Source organism: Vulpes lagopus, chromosome 3, assembly GCF_018345385.1.
Source record: "Vulpes lagopus strain Blue_001 chromosome 3, ASM1834538v1, whole genome shotgun sequence".
Taxonomy (NCBI): Eukaryota; Metazoa; Chordata; class Mammalia; order Carnivora; family Canidae; genus Vulpes; species Vulpes lagopus.
The window spans coordinates 64877118-64893212 of record NC_054826.1 but is presented as its reverse complement, the minus strand read 5'-3'; the positions used below and the strand labels follow the sequence as shown (position 1 = coordinate 64893212).

The following is a 16095-nucleotide window of genomic DNA, read 5'->3' as shown; positions in this document are numbered from 1 at the left end:
ATGGTTCTCAACTAGAGAGAATGCATCAGATTATCTCTGGAGCTGTTAACAATACAGATGCTTCAGCCCTGCCCTAAGCCTAATAATCCAGCTGCACAGGGGTGAGGTCCCAGCCCGAGTGAGTTTTGAAAGTGCCACTGTTGTCAGCACATCCCTGTTTTTAAAATCACTACACGAAAAACTTACCTACTGGAGAAACAACTAAAGTCTTGAGCAACATAAAGTAAAGCTCTGGATCAGGTTAAGGTCTGTGAAAGGACTTTTCTCTTGAGAAATGCCATCAGGGGATATCAGATGCTCTCCACATTCTTGAGCCTCTAAGTCCTGCCCTATGGACAGCACAGCCTCTTGTGGAGGCTCTGTTGACAGCTGAAACTGCCAGCACAGACTTCATTCTGGTCCCCATTTGCTGTCCTCTGCCTTTATTTTTTTTTTTTAAGATTTTATTTATTTACTCATGAGAGATGTAGAGAGGCAGAGACACAGGCAGAGGGAGAAGCAGGCTCCATGCAGGGAGCCCGACGTGGGACTCAATCCCGGGTCTTCAGGATCATGCCCTGGGCCAAAGGCAGACACTCAACTGCTGAGCCACCTGGACTGCCCTGTCCTCTGCCTTTAAAGCCCGTTGTTTCTGAGGCACTCTTATTTTGAGAGTAGTTGAGATGATTTCTGTGATTCACAGTGATGCAGAAAAGACAATTTCCTTTTCTCAAGAGAAGTAATATCATTGAAAGCTTCACTAGCCAGTTTTTCTCACCTTTGTTTCTATTTTAGGCAGAAATGGACCTTAAGAGACTGAGAGACCCATTACAAGTACATCTGCCCCTTCGACAAATTGGTGAAAAAGATTGATCTGCAAAGAGCCTCTGAATCCTGGCAGAAAGAACACCTGTTTAGAACTATTGCCTTTTTAATTAAAGTATTGCAGGTGGAAGCTGGGAGCCATGTCGGGGTAGAGGGTTTTTACCTTTAATTAAAAAACAATAACAAAAAGGATCTTAGGGAAGAAGGGAATGTTAAAATCTAAGGATCAGGCTTTGTGGAACATAAGCTCAAAGGGCTTAGTGAATATTGTCTTAATCAAGCATCTTAGTTTCTGGATGAAAATGATGCATTATATAGTTGAGAGATTCATAGGGAGAAAAGGATGCTGGGGTGTTCCTTTCTTGTATCTTCTTTGCAGGGTCAGCAAAACAGTAACACACCAGCACCCAACTCAGCTCTAATTTTTTTTTAATTTAACTTTTCTTATTTTTGACATAGGAGTAAATAAATATATCAGAAAAGCAAATCCTCAAGATATGTGGGTGGCAAACAAAGTCTGAGCCCATGTCATTAACATTTATCTTAAATTGGACCCAGTCTCTGCCAAGTTACCAGGAATCTCTCCTATTTGTGCCCCATTTCTGACCACCCACTCCTGTTGGTTACAGTAATTTTATCCATATGATAGTTGGAACCAACTTAAGACTGTTTGATAATTGACACTTTGGATTACCCCATAATACCTCTTAAATGTCTGTAATATTCCAGTGCTCTGGATCAGTATCTAGGAATCATTGGCAACACTGCATGAGGTTGTTTTGTTTTGTTTTGTTTTTTACTAATTAATCTTTAAGAGGAGGCAAAACTTCCCTCCTTTATTTAACTGTCCTACTGAGATGTCCCCTCTCCCTCCATAACTCAAATCAGAGGAGGGTGTTCAGCTGTATTACCAAATCAGGAAGATGTTAAGGTTTACAAATTGGCTAAAAATCATGGCTCTCTAGCCATTTCAAACCAGAGTAATTTCACTGCTGTTGATCTGCTTGTGTGACAGCATTCCAGCTCCCCAGATGGCGCTGCCTTGTCTGGAGACTTTGTTAATCTTGAAGGACACACACTTCCACACTGTTTGTGAGCCACCCCCCGCCCCACCTCCACCACTTCAATAGTTGTAAATCAAGTGTGTGGATCTCAAAGGGTGCAATTTATCTTTATACAGGAATACATTTCTATGGCTTCCTTCAGCCTACCCTCTTCACCCTATTTTTTCTTATCTTAAATTGAGAGAAGGAAGAATTAATCTTATACTCTATCAAAATATTTTCTACCATATTTCCAGATGACATCTGCACTTGAAGAGTCAAAGGAATCTGTCTAATATCCTGTTTTTAACTACTGTGGGGGCAGGATGGAAAGGATGATGAGGCTTGCCACACAGCCAATTGGCTTTTTCTTTCACATGATTCACCCCTCCTCATTGTGGCAAGGAGGTTCTTTCTCATTTTCTTCCTCCTTTGGGATCATTGTGTATGAAAAGAAACACTTTCGATGACAACCCAGACTCCAGGTGCCTTGCAGAGGTTGAAGGCCAGCCAGGACCGCTGCCGCTGCTGCTGCTCCTGCCGCCACCCCTTCCACTGGCATGATGGAATGAAAGGATGCATGTCGCCCCTTCCTTCCAGTACCCCCCCGCCCCGGTCGTTCAACCCCTTCCCTCATTTATTTTTGTTAAGTTATGTGAATTATTTTTAAGTCACTTATCCTGTTTGTGTGCAGCGTTTTTAAGAAGAAACAGCACAGTGTAATGTACAAGCAAATCCTTTCAGGGTGTGTGGGAGGCAAGGGAGGGAAGATGTGGAGAAAAGTCCTTTAAACAAATAGCAAAATATTGAACATGTGTAAAATCCTGTATCATTTATGAAATATGTATAAAAAGCAATGTACCTTCTGGAAAAATAAATACTTATTCAATTTTTGAATTAGAGCATCTTATTCTTTAAAGCAAAACCAAAAAAAAAAAAAAAGCCAACAAGAGCAAGAAAATTTACTTTCCTGTGATTCTAGGTGGAAAACTGTTTACTTTTAAAATTAATTCTTATAGAAATACCATTTTGAAATTAAAGTTGGTTCCTAGAGCTTGTATTTTAAAAATAGGCATTTCATTAATGCTTCCTAAATCTAAGATGGTCAGTATTTTCCTAATTTTTCAGAGCCACCAGAGGTTAAGTGACTTCTACAGCTAAAATTAAGCCACTGGCAGTATTGAGACTTGTATCCTGATTAATAGGGAGTTTTTCCATTATATCAGACCACCAGATTGCCTAATGTGGTCTCCTGGACTTCAGAATGTTGTTCAAGAATGAACCAAGAGAGATGCCTGGGTGGCTCGGGTCATGATCCTGGGGTCCTGGGATGGAGCCCTGGCATCGGGCTCCTTGCTCAGTGAGGAGCCTGCTTCTCCCTCCCCCGCTACCCCCCCAACTCATGCTGCTCTGTCTCTAGTACCCTCTCTCTCTCTTTCCTCAAATAAATAAAACATAAAAAGAATGAACCAAGATTAAATATTCATTGTTTTAAGAATTTTATCAAATTTGATCAAATCAAATAGTGATCACCAAACAGGAAAATATCACATGCTAACTAGTCCATTGGAGGCATATCAGAGAGCATACGTTAAATGTCTGACTATATTTAGTGTGAGATATACTGAGAGTCTCCTGGCAGCTACAACAAACCAATACATCCCTGAGACAGAAGTAAAGCGTAAGAAGATAAGATTGAAAACGTTAAGCCATTGTTTGATTTCAAAGAATAATGTCTACATATTCAACAACACTGTTAGGCGTTAGTAAACTTTTCAGTGGAGATAGATAACGGAGAGTTAAATCCATTAACGAGTGTAGATAATGCAGGTTTGCTAAAGGTAATAGACCTTTGGAGCTGGAAAAGTAAAAAGGGTTCTCATGGTATGATTGCAGGAGCAGCAACCTGGTATCTCCTTGTTAAAAATGCAAGTTCTCTGATCCCTACTGAATCAGAAACTAGGCATGGGGCCAGCAATCTGTCCTAGTAAGTCCTGGTGATTTTGATGGGAACTGTTGGTCTAGTCAAACCAATGCCTTAAAGAGAAAGGAAACTGAAGCACAGGACATCTATATCACAACTCACCAGTGAATCCTATGACCAACAACGAAACCAAGTGATAGAGGATTGGTGAGTATGGTGAATATGGTAAATGAAAGGAATAGTGCTCACGTCACATGTACTGTTGCATCTTGCTTATGGGCAGGAGAGTAGTGATGAGCACATAGTAGATGCTTACAAAAACAAAAATGAGCTCCTGAGTGGCTTAGTTAAGCGGCTGCCTTTAGCTCAGGTCATGATCCCAGGGTCCTGGGGTCAAGACCCACATTGGGCTCCCTGCTCAGCAGGTAGTGACTTCTCTTCCTCCCTCTATGATCCCTCTTGCTCTTGCTCTCTCAGATAAATGAAATATTAAAAAAAAAAAAAAGATTCATTACTTGAGAGAGAGGGAGAGGCGGAGGGAGAGAGAGTATCTCAAACAGACCCCACTGAGCACAGAGCCCCACATGGGGCTCAATCCCACAACCCCAAGATTGTGACCTGAGCCGAAATCAAGAGTCGGTCACTCAACTGACTGCGCCACCTAGATGCCCTAGTTGTGATCTGTTTTTTTTTTTTTTTTTAAAGATTTATTTATTTATTTATTTATTTATTTATTTATTTATTTATGATAGACATAGAGAGAGAGAGAGGCAGAGACCCAGGAGGAGGGAGAAGCAGGCTCCGTGCCAGGAGCCCGACGTGGGACTCGATCCCGGGATTCCAGGATCGCGCCCTGGGCCAAAGGCAGGCGCTAAACCGCTGAACCACCCAGGGATATCCTTTAATCTGTTTTTATCACTGCCAAGGATTTTTAGTTAGTTGCTCTCTCAAGTAAGTACAAACTCCTTGTCTTCCAGAATGTACTACATAGTTACTCCCTTAGGACAAATTTATAGGTGAATTTTAATGAATTCTACTGAATATAAAATGACCTGTCTCGTAAATTTTCATTTGCATATGTTTTATAAATGCATCATCCACTGAGCAATCCCTCTTTCTTGAAACTGTCCTCAGCTCCTATGACTCTACTCTTGGGTTTCCTTCTTTAAATTTCTGACTACCTCTTGGTCTCATTTGCAGTATCCTCCTCCTTTGCCCACATCTTTGATGTTGGGCTTCTCCAAGGTTTCATATTGGACCCCATTTTCCATGGATGATCTCACCCACTCCCCTCCTCCATTTATATGCGGGTAGTTCTCAAATTGTTAGGTAAGCTCAGATCTTTCCTGAATAGCAGACTGGTTTATCTATCTCCTAACTGACTTATGTCCCCCACTGTACATTAAATTCTTTCAGTGTCACCAGAGTATTTTTGTTTTTAATTTCTAATAGCACATACTTTGGAAAATTAAAATATGAACAAGAATTAACATTATATGGAAAAAGGGGATGCCTGGGTGGCTCAGCGATTGAGCGTCTGCCTTCAGTTCAGGGTGTGATCCCAGAGCTCTGGGGTGGAGTTCCACATCGGGCTCCCCACAGGGAGCCTGCTTCTCCCTCTGCCTGTGTCTCTGCCTCTCTCTCTCTGTGTGTCTCTCATGAATGAATGAATGAATAAATAAATCTTATATGGGATTTAAAAATAAAAAATATTTTAAAAATAATATTTTATTTAAAAATAAAAAATATTTTATTTATAAAATATTTATTCCCATAAATAAAAATTATATGGGAAAAGGGATGCCAAAAGACATCCCAAGAAGCAGTCAGACAAATACAGAATGTGAGACATTCTATAGGACAAATAACTGACTTTCTTCAACAAAGGATGTGGGGCTTGGGGGAGAAGGGGACCATTCTAGATTAAAAGAATATATGAGACACAACCATATGCAATGTATGGTTTTTGTTTGAATCCTGACTCAAACTAGCAATGCAAAGAAATTTTTGAAACAACTGGGGAAATTTAAATATGAAATGGATATTAGATGGTACTAAATTTTCACAGTCGTAATAATGACATAGTTTTGTAAAAAAAAAAAAAAGCCATATGTTAGAAATTCATCTTGGTGTATAAATAAAATAAGACTGACAAAATAGTAGTATCTGCAGCTGTGTGTTTGTATGTACTTTATGCTTTTGTATACATTTGAAATTTTTCATCATAAAAGATTAAAAAGAGAGGGCAGGTCAACTAAAAAGGAAAAAATAGGAATAAGGAAAAAAAAGAGGTCCTGTCGTCCTGGGAATGCTTGTTTACAGAACCAAAGGGCTATCTGGTAAAAGTCCTTGACTCTGGCAATCAATCCTGGCAGCAAATCTGGGTTTATCTCATGCACACGTCCTCTGTTTCTCTGTAACACTTACGAAGCATTCAGATAGTTTCTCTGGGACAGGAAATTGCAGGGTTTTGTTTTTTTCTGTTAAGAGCACTATTAACTGCAATGAAACAGTTCCTCAGTCCCAGAATCATCCATTGCCATCATCAAATTGCAACTTAATAAGCTAAAAATGGTCAGGTTGCCTGTGTTCTGCTAGCATTAGTGATAAAGTAGCCAACTATAAATTTAGATCACCGGAAACCCCTTGCTAGAGCTTTCCACTCTAGATGATTGTAAACTCTGTACTTCCGGGAACCACTTTTACCTTAGTCACTGTCAAAAACCAGAGACAGCTTGGCACTTAGCCCCCAGTAAGCACTAATGTTTAATTGAACCAAAACCCTTAGAGAAAAGGGGCCACAATAATTTGAATGCCACTTAGCGTAGGAAAACATTGTGATAAGAGATTAAGAAGACCAGCTAATGAACTACTTCCTAAAGCAATAAATACTCCTTCCCCAGTCACTAGAAATTTGGTTATTAAGACAAGAAACACAGATGAGAGAAAGAGTAAGAATGACAGAGGCCAAAGCATCAGGTCAAGGTAACATTAGGAAAGAGAAATTTGGGGTTCATTCAGATCCTTCCTTCATATAGTATTTACAAACAAACTTTTTGGGCACCTGAGTGGCTCAGTTGGCAAAGCATGCAACCCTTGATCTCAGGGTCGTAAGTTCAAGCCCCATGTTGGGTGCAAAGCCTACTTTAAAAAAAGAATGGTAAAAAAAAAAAAAAAAAAAACAACCTTCCCTCTACCTTCCTTTTTGTCCTTCCCCTTCACATTATTTTCAGTAATAGTGCTTTGCCAATTCTCAGATGTCCAAACACTATAGAATGCCAGGGAGCCGGCATTCTGTTGTCCGGGGGCACATATTATATAGGTCCCTTCATTTTGCCTCTTGTGTCTAAAAAAATCCTTGTAAACATCACTTTTCAGTGTTGTTAATTTAATGAGTCGTTCCTAATTCAAAGCCTCTACCTCAATCTTAATGTGAGAATTAGTAAAATAACACTAAACCATTTTAAATTTGGGGAAGGCAGGCACTCCGAAAACATGAGATATTGCTGTTTGAATTGGTAAAAACACAACTTAAACCTTGTTTCTTTAGGAAGTTTTGAGACCAAAGACCATAACGGAACACACTTAGGAGCTTGCTTCAAGACAATGTCGTCCCCCCATTCCATACCTTTCCCTACTACTACTTTTTTGTATGCTATTGTAAACTCCTTCACCATCAGACCAAGACATTTCCTAATGACCAGTTGCAACAATTTGGCTTTATCCCATTGGTAAGCAATGGTAGGGCTACATCATGAAATTAATTCCTAGAAGTCACAAAACAGGGTTTTGACATGAGGGGACATCCCTCATTTAGAGTTCCCTTCTGGATGTGATACTGGAGGCCTTGTTGCAGGGAATTCTTGGGAGAAAACAATAGGAGGATGAGGGATTGTGATGGGTTCTTTCCCCTCTAAAGAAAAATATCAGTAACCCTGTTGACAGTGTAAAGCAGTGTTTCTATCTGGGGTCAAGGCCAGAGCAATGGACACCTTATCCCATTCATCCTCTTCCTCTGATAAGGCACCGGCCAGTACTGTAAAGTCTTTTTTCAGAAGAGCCTAGTGGCCTTTTTTTTTTTTTTTTTTTTAAGCGCTTGAAAAAGAAAGGGACAAAGGACGACTGGAATTAAGAGGATTTCCAGTCTGTTCTGGTGGCTTGTCCAGAAGGATGCTTCAGTTCCTGCTTCTCACCTGCCTCTTCATCACAATCACACCTGTATCACTAATGGGTGAGTCTTGGCACAACGAACTTTTTGTTGTAGGAATTTGCTATTATTTCCAGATTAAGAGTTAGGTTCCAGTATCTTAAGTACTGGTTCTAGAAAAGTGTAAAAATCTATGATAACCTACAATAGATATATTTTCATAGAATTTCTGTTTCATGTTCCGATTAGCCTCTTGCCTGGGCATCCAGAATTTCCATGGACCTGCCATATCCAACAGCTTTCCACTAGTTAAATATTTCTTGGAGTACATGTAAAAAGAATTACAACTTTTTTATATTATAGGCACTTGTATAATTCCAACTTTGAAAGCAGAAATATAATCTTTAGAGTTGAGGATAGAGTTTTTCTTCTTTTTTTTTTTTTTTTTAATCTTTATTTATTTATGATAGTCACAGAGAGAGAGAGAGAGGCAGAGACACAGGCAGAGGGAGAAGCAGGCTCCATGCACCCGGAGCCCGATGTGGGATTCGATCCCGGGTCTCCAGGATCGCGCCCTGGGCCAAAGGCAGGCGCCAAACCGCTGCGCCACCCAGGGATCCCCGAGTTTTTCTTCTTTAGTGAATACAAAGCACTGAATGAAAGCTCTATCCCCATGAAAGGCACAGATCTGGATAAATCAAACTTCTCGGTCTGGACATCTGAAAAATATGACTTTTGCATAGAATCTTAAACTCTTTCCCTTTTCGGGCTTGGCACAAAAGTGGCCAACAAGGCAAAACAAAGTTTCAATTGCAGTTACTAACACATTTCTCCTTTTTCCAGTAGAATTTAAGTTCTAATTGGAAGTGAGAGAAGGTTGAGATGGACAGAGCCATGCTTTTTGGCACTTTGGCGTTTCTCTGTTTAATTGACCCCAATTTATTTCTCCAGGGCAACTCAGGTCTTGCTCTAGCACCTTTAAGGATACCTATTAAAAATGGGCTTTGAGACCCTAGAAGATGTGAAAATTAGGGTAATTTGGTTTCCTGGATGGGATCCTGGAATAAAGACACAGGCAAGAAAAAAAAGGAAATCTAAACTATGGACTTGAGTTAATAATAATGTATTTCTAGTGGATCATTAATTGTGGAAAAGATACCACCCCAGTGTATGGTGTTTCATAACAGGGGAAACTGGGCACCAAGTATATGGAAACTCTTTGTACTATTTTCTCAAGTATGTCCTAAATCTAAAACATAAAAAAAAAAAAAGTCTATTAGAAAAAGTCTTGAACTAAGTTTAATCACGCTGTATCTGCTGCCAATAACTAGACAAGACTTGCCTAAGCAAAGGCTGCCCCCCACCACCCCTCAACTTCCACTGCCCTTTCTTCTTATTTTTAATTGCTTACCCTTCCTCTAGTACCTCTTGTTCCCATCATAGATCTCCCTCCCAGACCTTTTTTATTTTATTAATTTTTTTGTAGCCCTTCTAGGATGTTTGACTCAACGCCAAAAGTGAGATAAAGAGAAACTCTGGGCGCTGGGGAGCAGGGAGGGGGCCTTCCCTGGGAGGAGAGGGGAAGTGAGAGAAAAGGAGAGAAAGGGAGGGAGAGGAGGGGAGGGAGCAGAAAGCAAAGGGGGAGAGGGGGACGGAGGGAGAGGGAAGGAAGGGCACCCGGAGCTTCAGGACCTAGCTGGAGGGGCCGAGTCGCCTCCACCTGCTGGGCTGGGCCAGAGGGGCAGGGTCCCTCCGCACTTGGCTCCGCACTTGGCTGCGAGGGGCCGGTCCTGGGGGACACACACTGAGGGCCCTGGGGGGACACACCGCCGCCCCTGGGGGGACACACACCGACGGCCCTAGGGACACTCACACCGACGCCCCTGGGGGACACACACACCGACGCCCCTTGGGGACACACACACCGACGGCCCTGGGGACACACACACCGACGCTCCTGGGGGACACACACCGACGCCCCTGGGGGACACACACACCGACAGCCCTGGGGACACACACACCGACGCCCCTGGGGGACACACACACCGACGGCCCTGGGGGACACACACACCGACGCCCCTGGGGGACACACACCGACGCCCCTGGGGGACACACACACCGACGGCCCTGGGGACACACACACCGACGCTCCTGGGGGACACACACCGACGCCCCTGGGGGACACACACACCGACAGCCCTGGGGACACACACACCGACGCCCCTGGGGGACACACACACCGACGGCCCTGGGGGACACACACACCGACGCCCCTGGGGGATACACACCGACGCCCCTGGGGGACACACACACCGACACCCCTGGGGGATACACACCGACGCCCCTGGGGGACACACACACCGACGGCCCTGGGGACACACACACCGACGGCCCTTGGGGGACACAGGCGTCCATGGGGTACCCGGTCAAGGCCGAGGAGCCCCCAGGCCGGCCCGACAGCAGGGTGGGGCTGGCGCCTCCGGGAGGACCGCCCAGTTAGGGAGCGCGCCGGGCGCCCAGTCCCGGCTTCCAGGCTCGGCACCGAGACCCTGAGGCGAGCCTGCCCGGGCCTGGGTATGAGAGGACTGAAGGGGTTATTCAGACGGACCGGTTATTTAATGTTAGAAAATATTGCGTGGATGACTTAAAAAATATATTTATTTTACAGAAGATAGTCGGTGACGTCCTGTCACCTATTTGTGCCATCAGCCCCCCTTCAATGAGAGGAAGTGAACTTTTAACAGAGAGCACAAGAAATGACAGCTAAATTTAAGGAAAGACTTTATAAATCATGAAATAGTTATTGAGGGAGGTTTAGGGATTTCTGCAAAAGCCATTAAGAGTTGAGTACCTAACCATTTCTTGTAAAATTAGAGCCAAGGAGATCAACCAAATATTTCTATGAATTTATAATCACCTGCGAAATTGCCCTGGAAACCAGGCTTCTGAAGAGAACTGCAGCTGGGAGGACAGATGAGAGAATTTTTCCTGTTTGAGAGGAGAGACAGTCTCTTTGAGGACATTTCCTGCCCTCAAGTGACATCAAATATGGTCTAGGGCACAGCTGGGATATCTCAGGGACATTTTTTTTTTAAGATTTTATTTATTCATTCATGAGAGACTCAGAGAGGTAGGCAGAGGGAGAAGCAGGCTCCCTGTGGGGACACTGATGCGGGACTCGATCTCAGGACCCCGGGATCACCACCTGAGCTGAAGCCAGACGCTCAACCACTGAGCTGCCCAGGCACCTCTCTCAGGGACATTGTAAAAGAGAGAGAGTGTCTCCTGCCATGTGCAACTCTGCAAATGTGTTATTTCCAGAAAATGCCATAGCCAACTTATTTCCTGTCCCAAACCGTCATATTCTCTTCGGGACCATTAGCACCAGGCTACACCCTCCTCTACACGTGATTGAATTTAGAGAGTGAACTGGAGTTTGAAACGTAGACTGGGAAAATCCAAAATATTTTCTAGACAACTTAAATTTTATGATCATGGCCCATCCACATTTAATTATCGTGCAGTATCTGCTAAAACTGTATTTTCTGCCTATAAAATGTATCGGCCTTAATGTGAATTCCCTGCCTACAGTGTCAGGCAAGTCAGCCTCATGTGCGTTACAAAAGATAGTACTCTCTGGCTAGGGTTCCTTTCCAGAATTTCTTGGCTTTATAGAGTCTTCATAAGGACAAACCGCCCATATTAATTCAATGTTTCCCTGAAATTGAGGGAAACTGAGAATATTGGGGATACTGGTGTCTTTAGTCATTAAAATTTTTTTGATAAGATCCATGTGATTTTACGCATTAAAAATGCAAGCTTGAGAAATTAGGCTCTCTTATAGATAGTGATGCCATGGCTGATTCTTTATACACAAAGTTCATATTTTCAATAAGCTGATGGCAAATGTACCGACATTCACTTAGAGAATATCTTTGGTAATAATTTGCCAATATGCTGTATATTTCGAAACAGCAGACATCTGCCAGAGGCATTTTCCTTTTCAGTGGAATGAGCTATACACCTTATTAACAAGACAAACTTTCCAATAGTGCAAAATTTCATCTACAGTCTTGCGTACAAATGACCATCTAAACACTTTGAGAATTTCCAAAGATGAAGAGCTTACAACACTGTGATACAGCCTCTCCGTTATACCACAGCTGAACTAAAATGTGCTCCCCCAATGATCTGTTCTTGCTTTTATAACAGAGAACCTAGATTTGTGAGAACTGGTTCATGCTCTTCAGTCTTTTTTTCCTCCAAACTATAGTTCTCAGGTTCTTCCCTGGTTAGTAATTTTTAGTCTCCCTTCCAAGTCTGGTCACTTTTCTCAGGACACCAGGTTTGTCCATACTTTCGTGTAATATAGTCTCCAGGTGAACACAATATTCAGAATATTTTCTGAGCACTACCGAGTTCAGTGAGACTATAATCCTAACCTCCCTTGGTCTGATCAACTATCCTTCTATCAAATGATTACTCTGGATAAAAAGTTTAGTCCAACAGTAACACTAACCCTTAAACAGATTTGAAATAATTTTGTAAAAGGCATTTATAAAATGTGTTTCAGTCAATTTGAGGGGGATTTTAGATTATTTCTTTCTTTAAAAAAAAAAAAAAAAAAAACAGCTAAAATGTAAGACCAAGAAGGTGGACTCAGCAGGCTCCTGACATTGTAGTTTGAGACATCACAAGGTGCCTTTTCATTCCCAGCCCTAGATCCTTGTTCTGCTTACATCAGTTTGAATGAGCCATGGAGGAACACTGACCATCAGTTGGACGAGTCTCAAGGTTCTCCTCTATGTGACAACCATGTGGATGGGGAGTGGTACCGCTTCACAGGCATGGCAGGGGATGCCATGCCCACCTTCTGCATACCGGAAAATCACTGTGGAACCCATGCACCTGTCTGGCTCAATGGCAGCCACCCTCTTGAAGGTGATGGCATTGTGCAACGCCAGGCCTGTGCAAGCTTCAATGGGAACTGCTGCCTCTGGAACACCACAGTGGAGGTCAAGGCTTGCCCGGGAGGCTACTATGTGTATCGTCTGACCAAGCCAAGTGTCTGTTTTCATGTCTACTGTGGTCGTGAGTACCTTCTCTGTGCTCTTTTTCCTCCCCTGTGAGGGCCATAGAGCGCATCAGAAAAATGCACTATGAAATTCAGGATAGTATTTCACAGTCTGAATAACATTGATTTAGGGCCCCAGATAACTTCAGATTATGAGAGGGAAAGGAGCTGTGACTCTGATCAGTTCTATTTTATTTTGTCTTTGTTCTGTTCAAACAAAACATTAGAAAATGGGATATTGACTTGGGTTATCTAGATAATGGATTTCCAACCTTTTTGAATATGGAGGACCCTTTCTTAAAATATGTATCAGACACCCATAGGGTACCATTGTGCGTAGTATCCATTGATTTTAAAAAATGATATGTAATGAGAAAAGCGAGTTTGAGATCAGTAATATTTTAAAATGAATTTTTGTGTTATTAATCCCACCAAAATCTATAGGCATTAAAGAAAACATGGTACATAGAAGAGTGGGGCATAACATTTATTTAATCTCCAGCTCACGTTTGGTGAGGTTTTAAATTTGCAGAAACTCTATCACCCATGGATCTCAAGTTGGGAATCATTGATCAGAATGACAGATGTCCCAGGCACTCTCTCATTCCATTGGGTTACATAGACCCTGAACAATGAGAACTCTCTTGATGTTGTCCAGGAACTCAGACTTCATGACTGAACTCGTGAGGCTCCCTCACAAATGAAAGTGCCCTCTGGTCCTCGCCCCTCATGAAAAGTTGGCTTCATCCTTCCACAGATTTTTATGACATCTGCGATGAAGACTGCCATGGCAGCTGTGTGGACACCAGTGAGTGCACGTGCTCTCCGGGAACTGTGCTAGGCCCCGACAGGCAGACATGCCTCGGTAAGAAACTCATCTTGATGTGGAAACAGGCCATTAGATCAAAAGGACAAACTCAAAACTTCCCGAGTCAGAGCTCTGTCGTTTATCTAGTCTGTGTCTCTAAACACTTAACAATGGGGTTTGCCTTTTTAGTTCATGACTGAACTAAATTTATATTGTGTGTAGGAACAGTCTAGAATCGCACAGTCCAGTACAGCAAACCCTAGCTGTGTGTGGCTGTGGAGCTCTTGATGTGTGACTGAAAAAAATTTTATTTTACCTAATTTTTTAAAATTATTTATTTATTTATTTATTTATTCATGAGAGACACGCAGAAAGAGGCAGAGACATAGGCAGAGGGAGAAGCAGGCTCGGAGCCTGATGTGGTGATCACACCCTGAGCCAAAGGCAGATGCTTAAGCACTGAGCCAGCCAGGTGCCCTGTAATTTTACCTAATTTTAATATAAAAATGGACGCTTGACTCAGTTGTTGGAAAATTTAAAATGTTTGGGACAACTTGAGTAACCAACTGTAAATTTTATGACTAAATACTGATCAAGTATTTCCAATCAAAATTAGCATCCAAATTGAGATGTGCTATAAGTATAAAATATACACTTGATTCATTCAAAAAAGAATGAAAAATATCTCTATAATTTTAATAATGATTTTATATTGAGATGAAATATTTTAGATGTACTGAATTAAATGTATTATTAGAATTTTTTAATGTGACTACTAGAAAATATTAAATTACTTATGTGGCTTGCTTTGTATTTCTGTTGGGTGGCTTTGGTCTAGAATTATCTAAGGACATAGTTCTATGGCTTCACTGAAATGATTACGGTTTCTCTGAGTAGCAAGAAAGGGGAGTCAGAATATTTTCTAGGAAATATAAAGTTGTCTCCTTGTAAATGTGTTGTTGTCTGTAATTGGAAGAAAATAGAGTTGAAAAACCCAAGAATGAAGATCATATCTTTTCCCATTATGAAACCTTTTGTATTCAGATTCAAATAGATTTAAAACACAGAGAGAGGGATCCCTGGGTGGCGCAGCGGTTTGGCGCCTGCCTTTGGCCCAGGGCGCGATCCTGGAGACCCGGGATCGAATCCCACATCGGGCTCCCGGTGCAGGAAGCCTGCTTCTCCCTCTGCCTATGTCTCTGCCTCTCTCTCTCTCTGTGACTATCATAAATAAATAAAAATTAAAAAAAAAAATGTTTAAAACACAGAGAGAAAGGGAGGACTGGCTGATACCCACCTCCTCAAGAGGAATAGTAACTGCTCAGAATGGAATGGAGATTAGGTTGAAAGGTATATAAAAAAGATTCTTGTTTTAGAAAAGCTTTTGTTCTTCAGCCTCCTTAATGAACCCCGCGGACCATCCTATGGAGCATGTTTATGCCCCCCATACCAACTGTTAGAGCTCTTCTGTGATGGACTTTGTGTCATTTAATGCTAAGGTTTGGGATACTGGAGAGGATGGTTCCTATAATCTTCCCCAACCTCCATTCTTCCACCCTCCTGCCCTCCTTCACTCTGTCTTTCTCTCTCTGTCTCTCTCTGTCTCTGTCTTTGTCTCTCTTATGCACACACACATGCACAAACACACATACACAGTGTGCTTGGCAAATATTTGATGTCATTTTAAGGCAGGCTTTGTTTCATCATTCAGCTTTTGGGATTTTTTTTATTTGTTTTTTAAATATTTTATTTATTTATTTGAAAGAAAGCATACACGCCAATGGGGGAGGGGCAGAGGGAGAGAATCTCCACGAGTGTGGAGCCCTACATGGGGCTTGATCCCACCACCCAGGTGCCCCTCAGCTTTAATGGGTCCCAAATTAAACAGCATGAAAGGTATCCAATGAAATGTCTAGCTCTCTGTCCTCCATTTGTGGTATTTCTCTGTTCTCCAACCCCATCTCAGGTAAACTCTTTTATTATATTTTTTCTAAAGATTTTATTTATTTATTTGACAGAGAGAGAGAGAGCACAAGCAGGGGAAGCAGCAGGCAGAGGGAGAAGCAGGCTGTATGCTGAGCAGGAAGCCCAATGTGGGGCTCCATCGCAGGACCTGGGGATCATAACCTGAGCTGAAGGCAGACGCTTAACAGACTGAGCCACCCAGGCGCCCCTCTTATATTATTTTCTTATGTGTGCTCCCTGGGTTTCTTCAGGCAGATATAAAAAAATGCAAATATATATGTTTATTTAGTGCCCTTTTCTTATGCCAAAGGTTGCATATCATACACATCT

The 16095-nt window shown here is 42.2% G+C and overlaps 2 protein-coding genes across 3 annotated transcripts in view; both read left to right on the top strand.

Moving 5' to 3' along the window:
* MCU (mitochondrial calcium uniporter) overlaps positions 1–2744 on the top strand; it is a 199594-nt gene extending 196850 nt beyond the window's left edge. Inside the window, exon 8 of one of the 2 annotated variants that reach the window (XM_041747214.1) lies at positions 779–2744. In XM_041747214.1, coding sequence (XP_041603148.1) covers positions 779–799 — 21 coding nt within the window. In that variant the 3' untranslated portion in view covers positions 800–2744. Of the gene's footprint in view, positions 1–774 lie in introns of both variants that reach the window. The other variant, XM_041747213.1, reaches the window with a different exon arrangement.
* Positions 2745–4569: 1825 nt separating this feature from the next.
* OIT3 (oncoprotein induced transcript 3) overlaps positions 4570–16095 on the top strand; it is a 29217-nt gene continuing 17691 nt past the window's right edge. The window contains exons 1-4 of the mRNA XM_041747212.1: positions 4570–4722; positions 7865–8002; positions 12635–13009; positions 13750–13857. Of these exons, the coding sequence (XP_041603146.1) occupies positions 7942–8002; positions 12635–13009; positions 13750–13857 (544 nt within the window). The 5' untranslated portion in view covers positions 4570–4722; positions 7865–7941. The remainder of the gene's footprint in view (positions 4723–7864; positions 8003–12634; positions 13010–13749; positions 13858–16095) is intronic.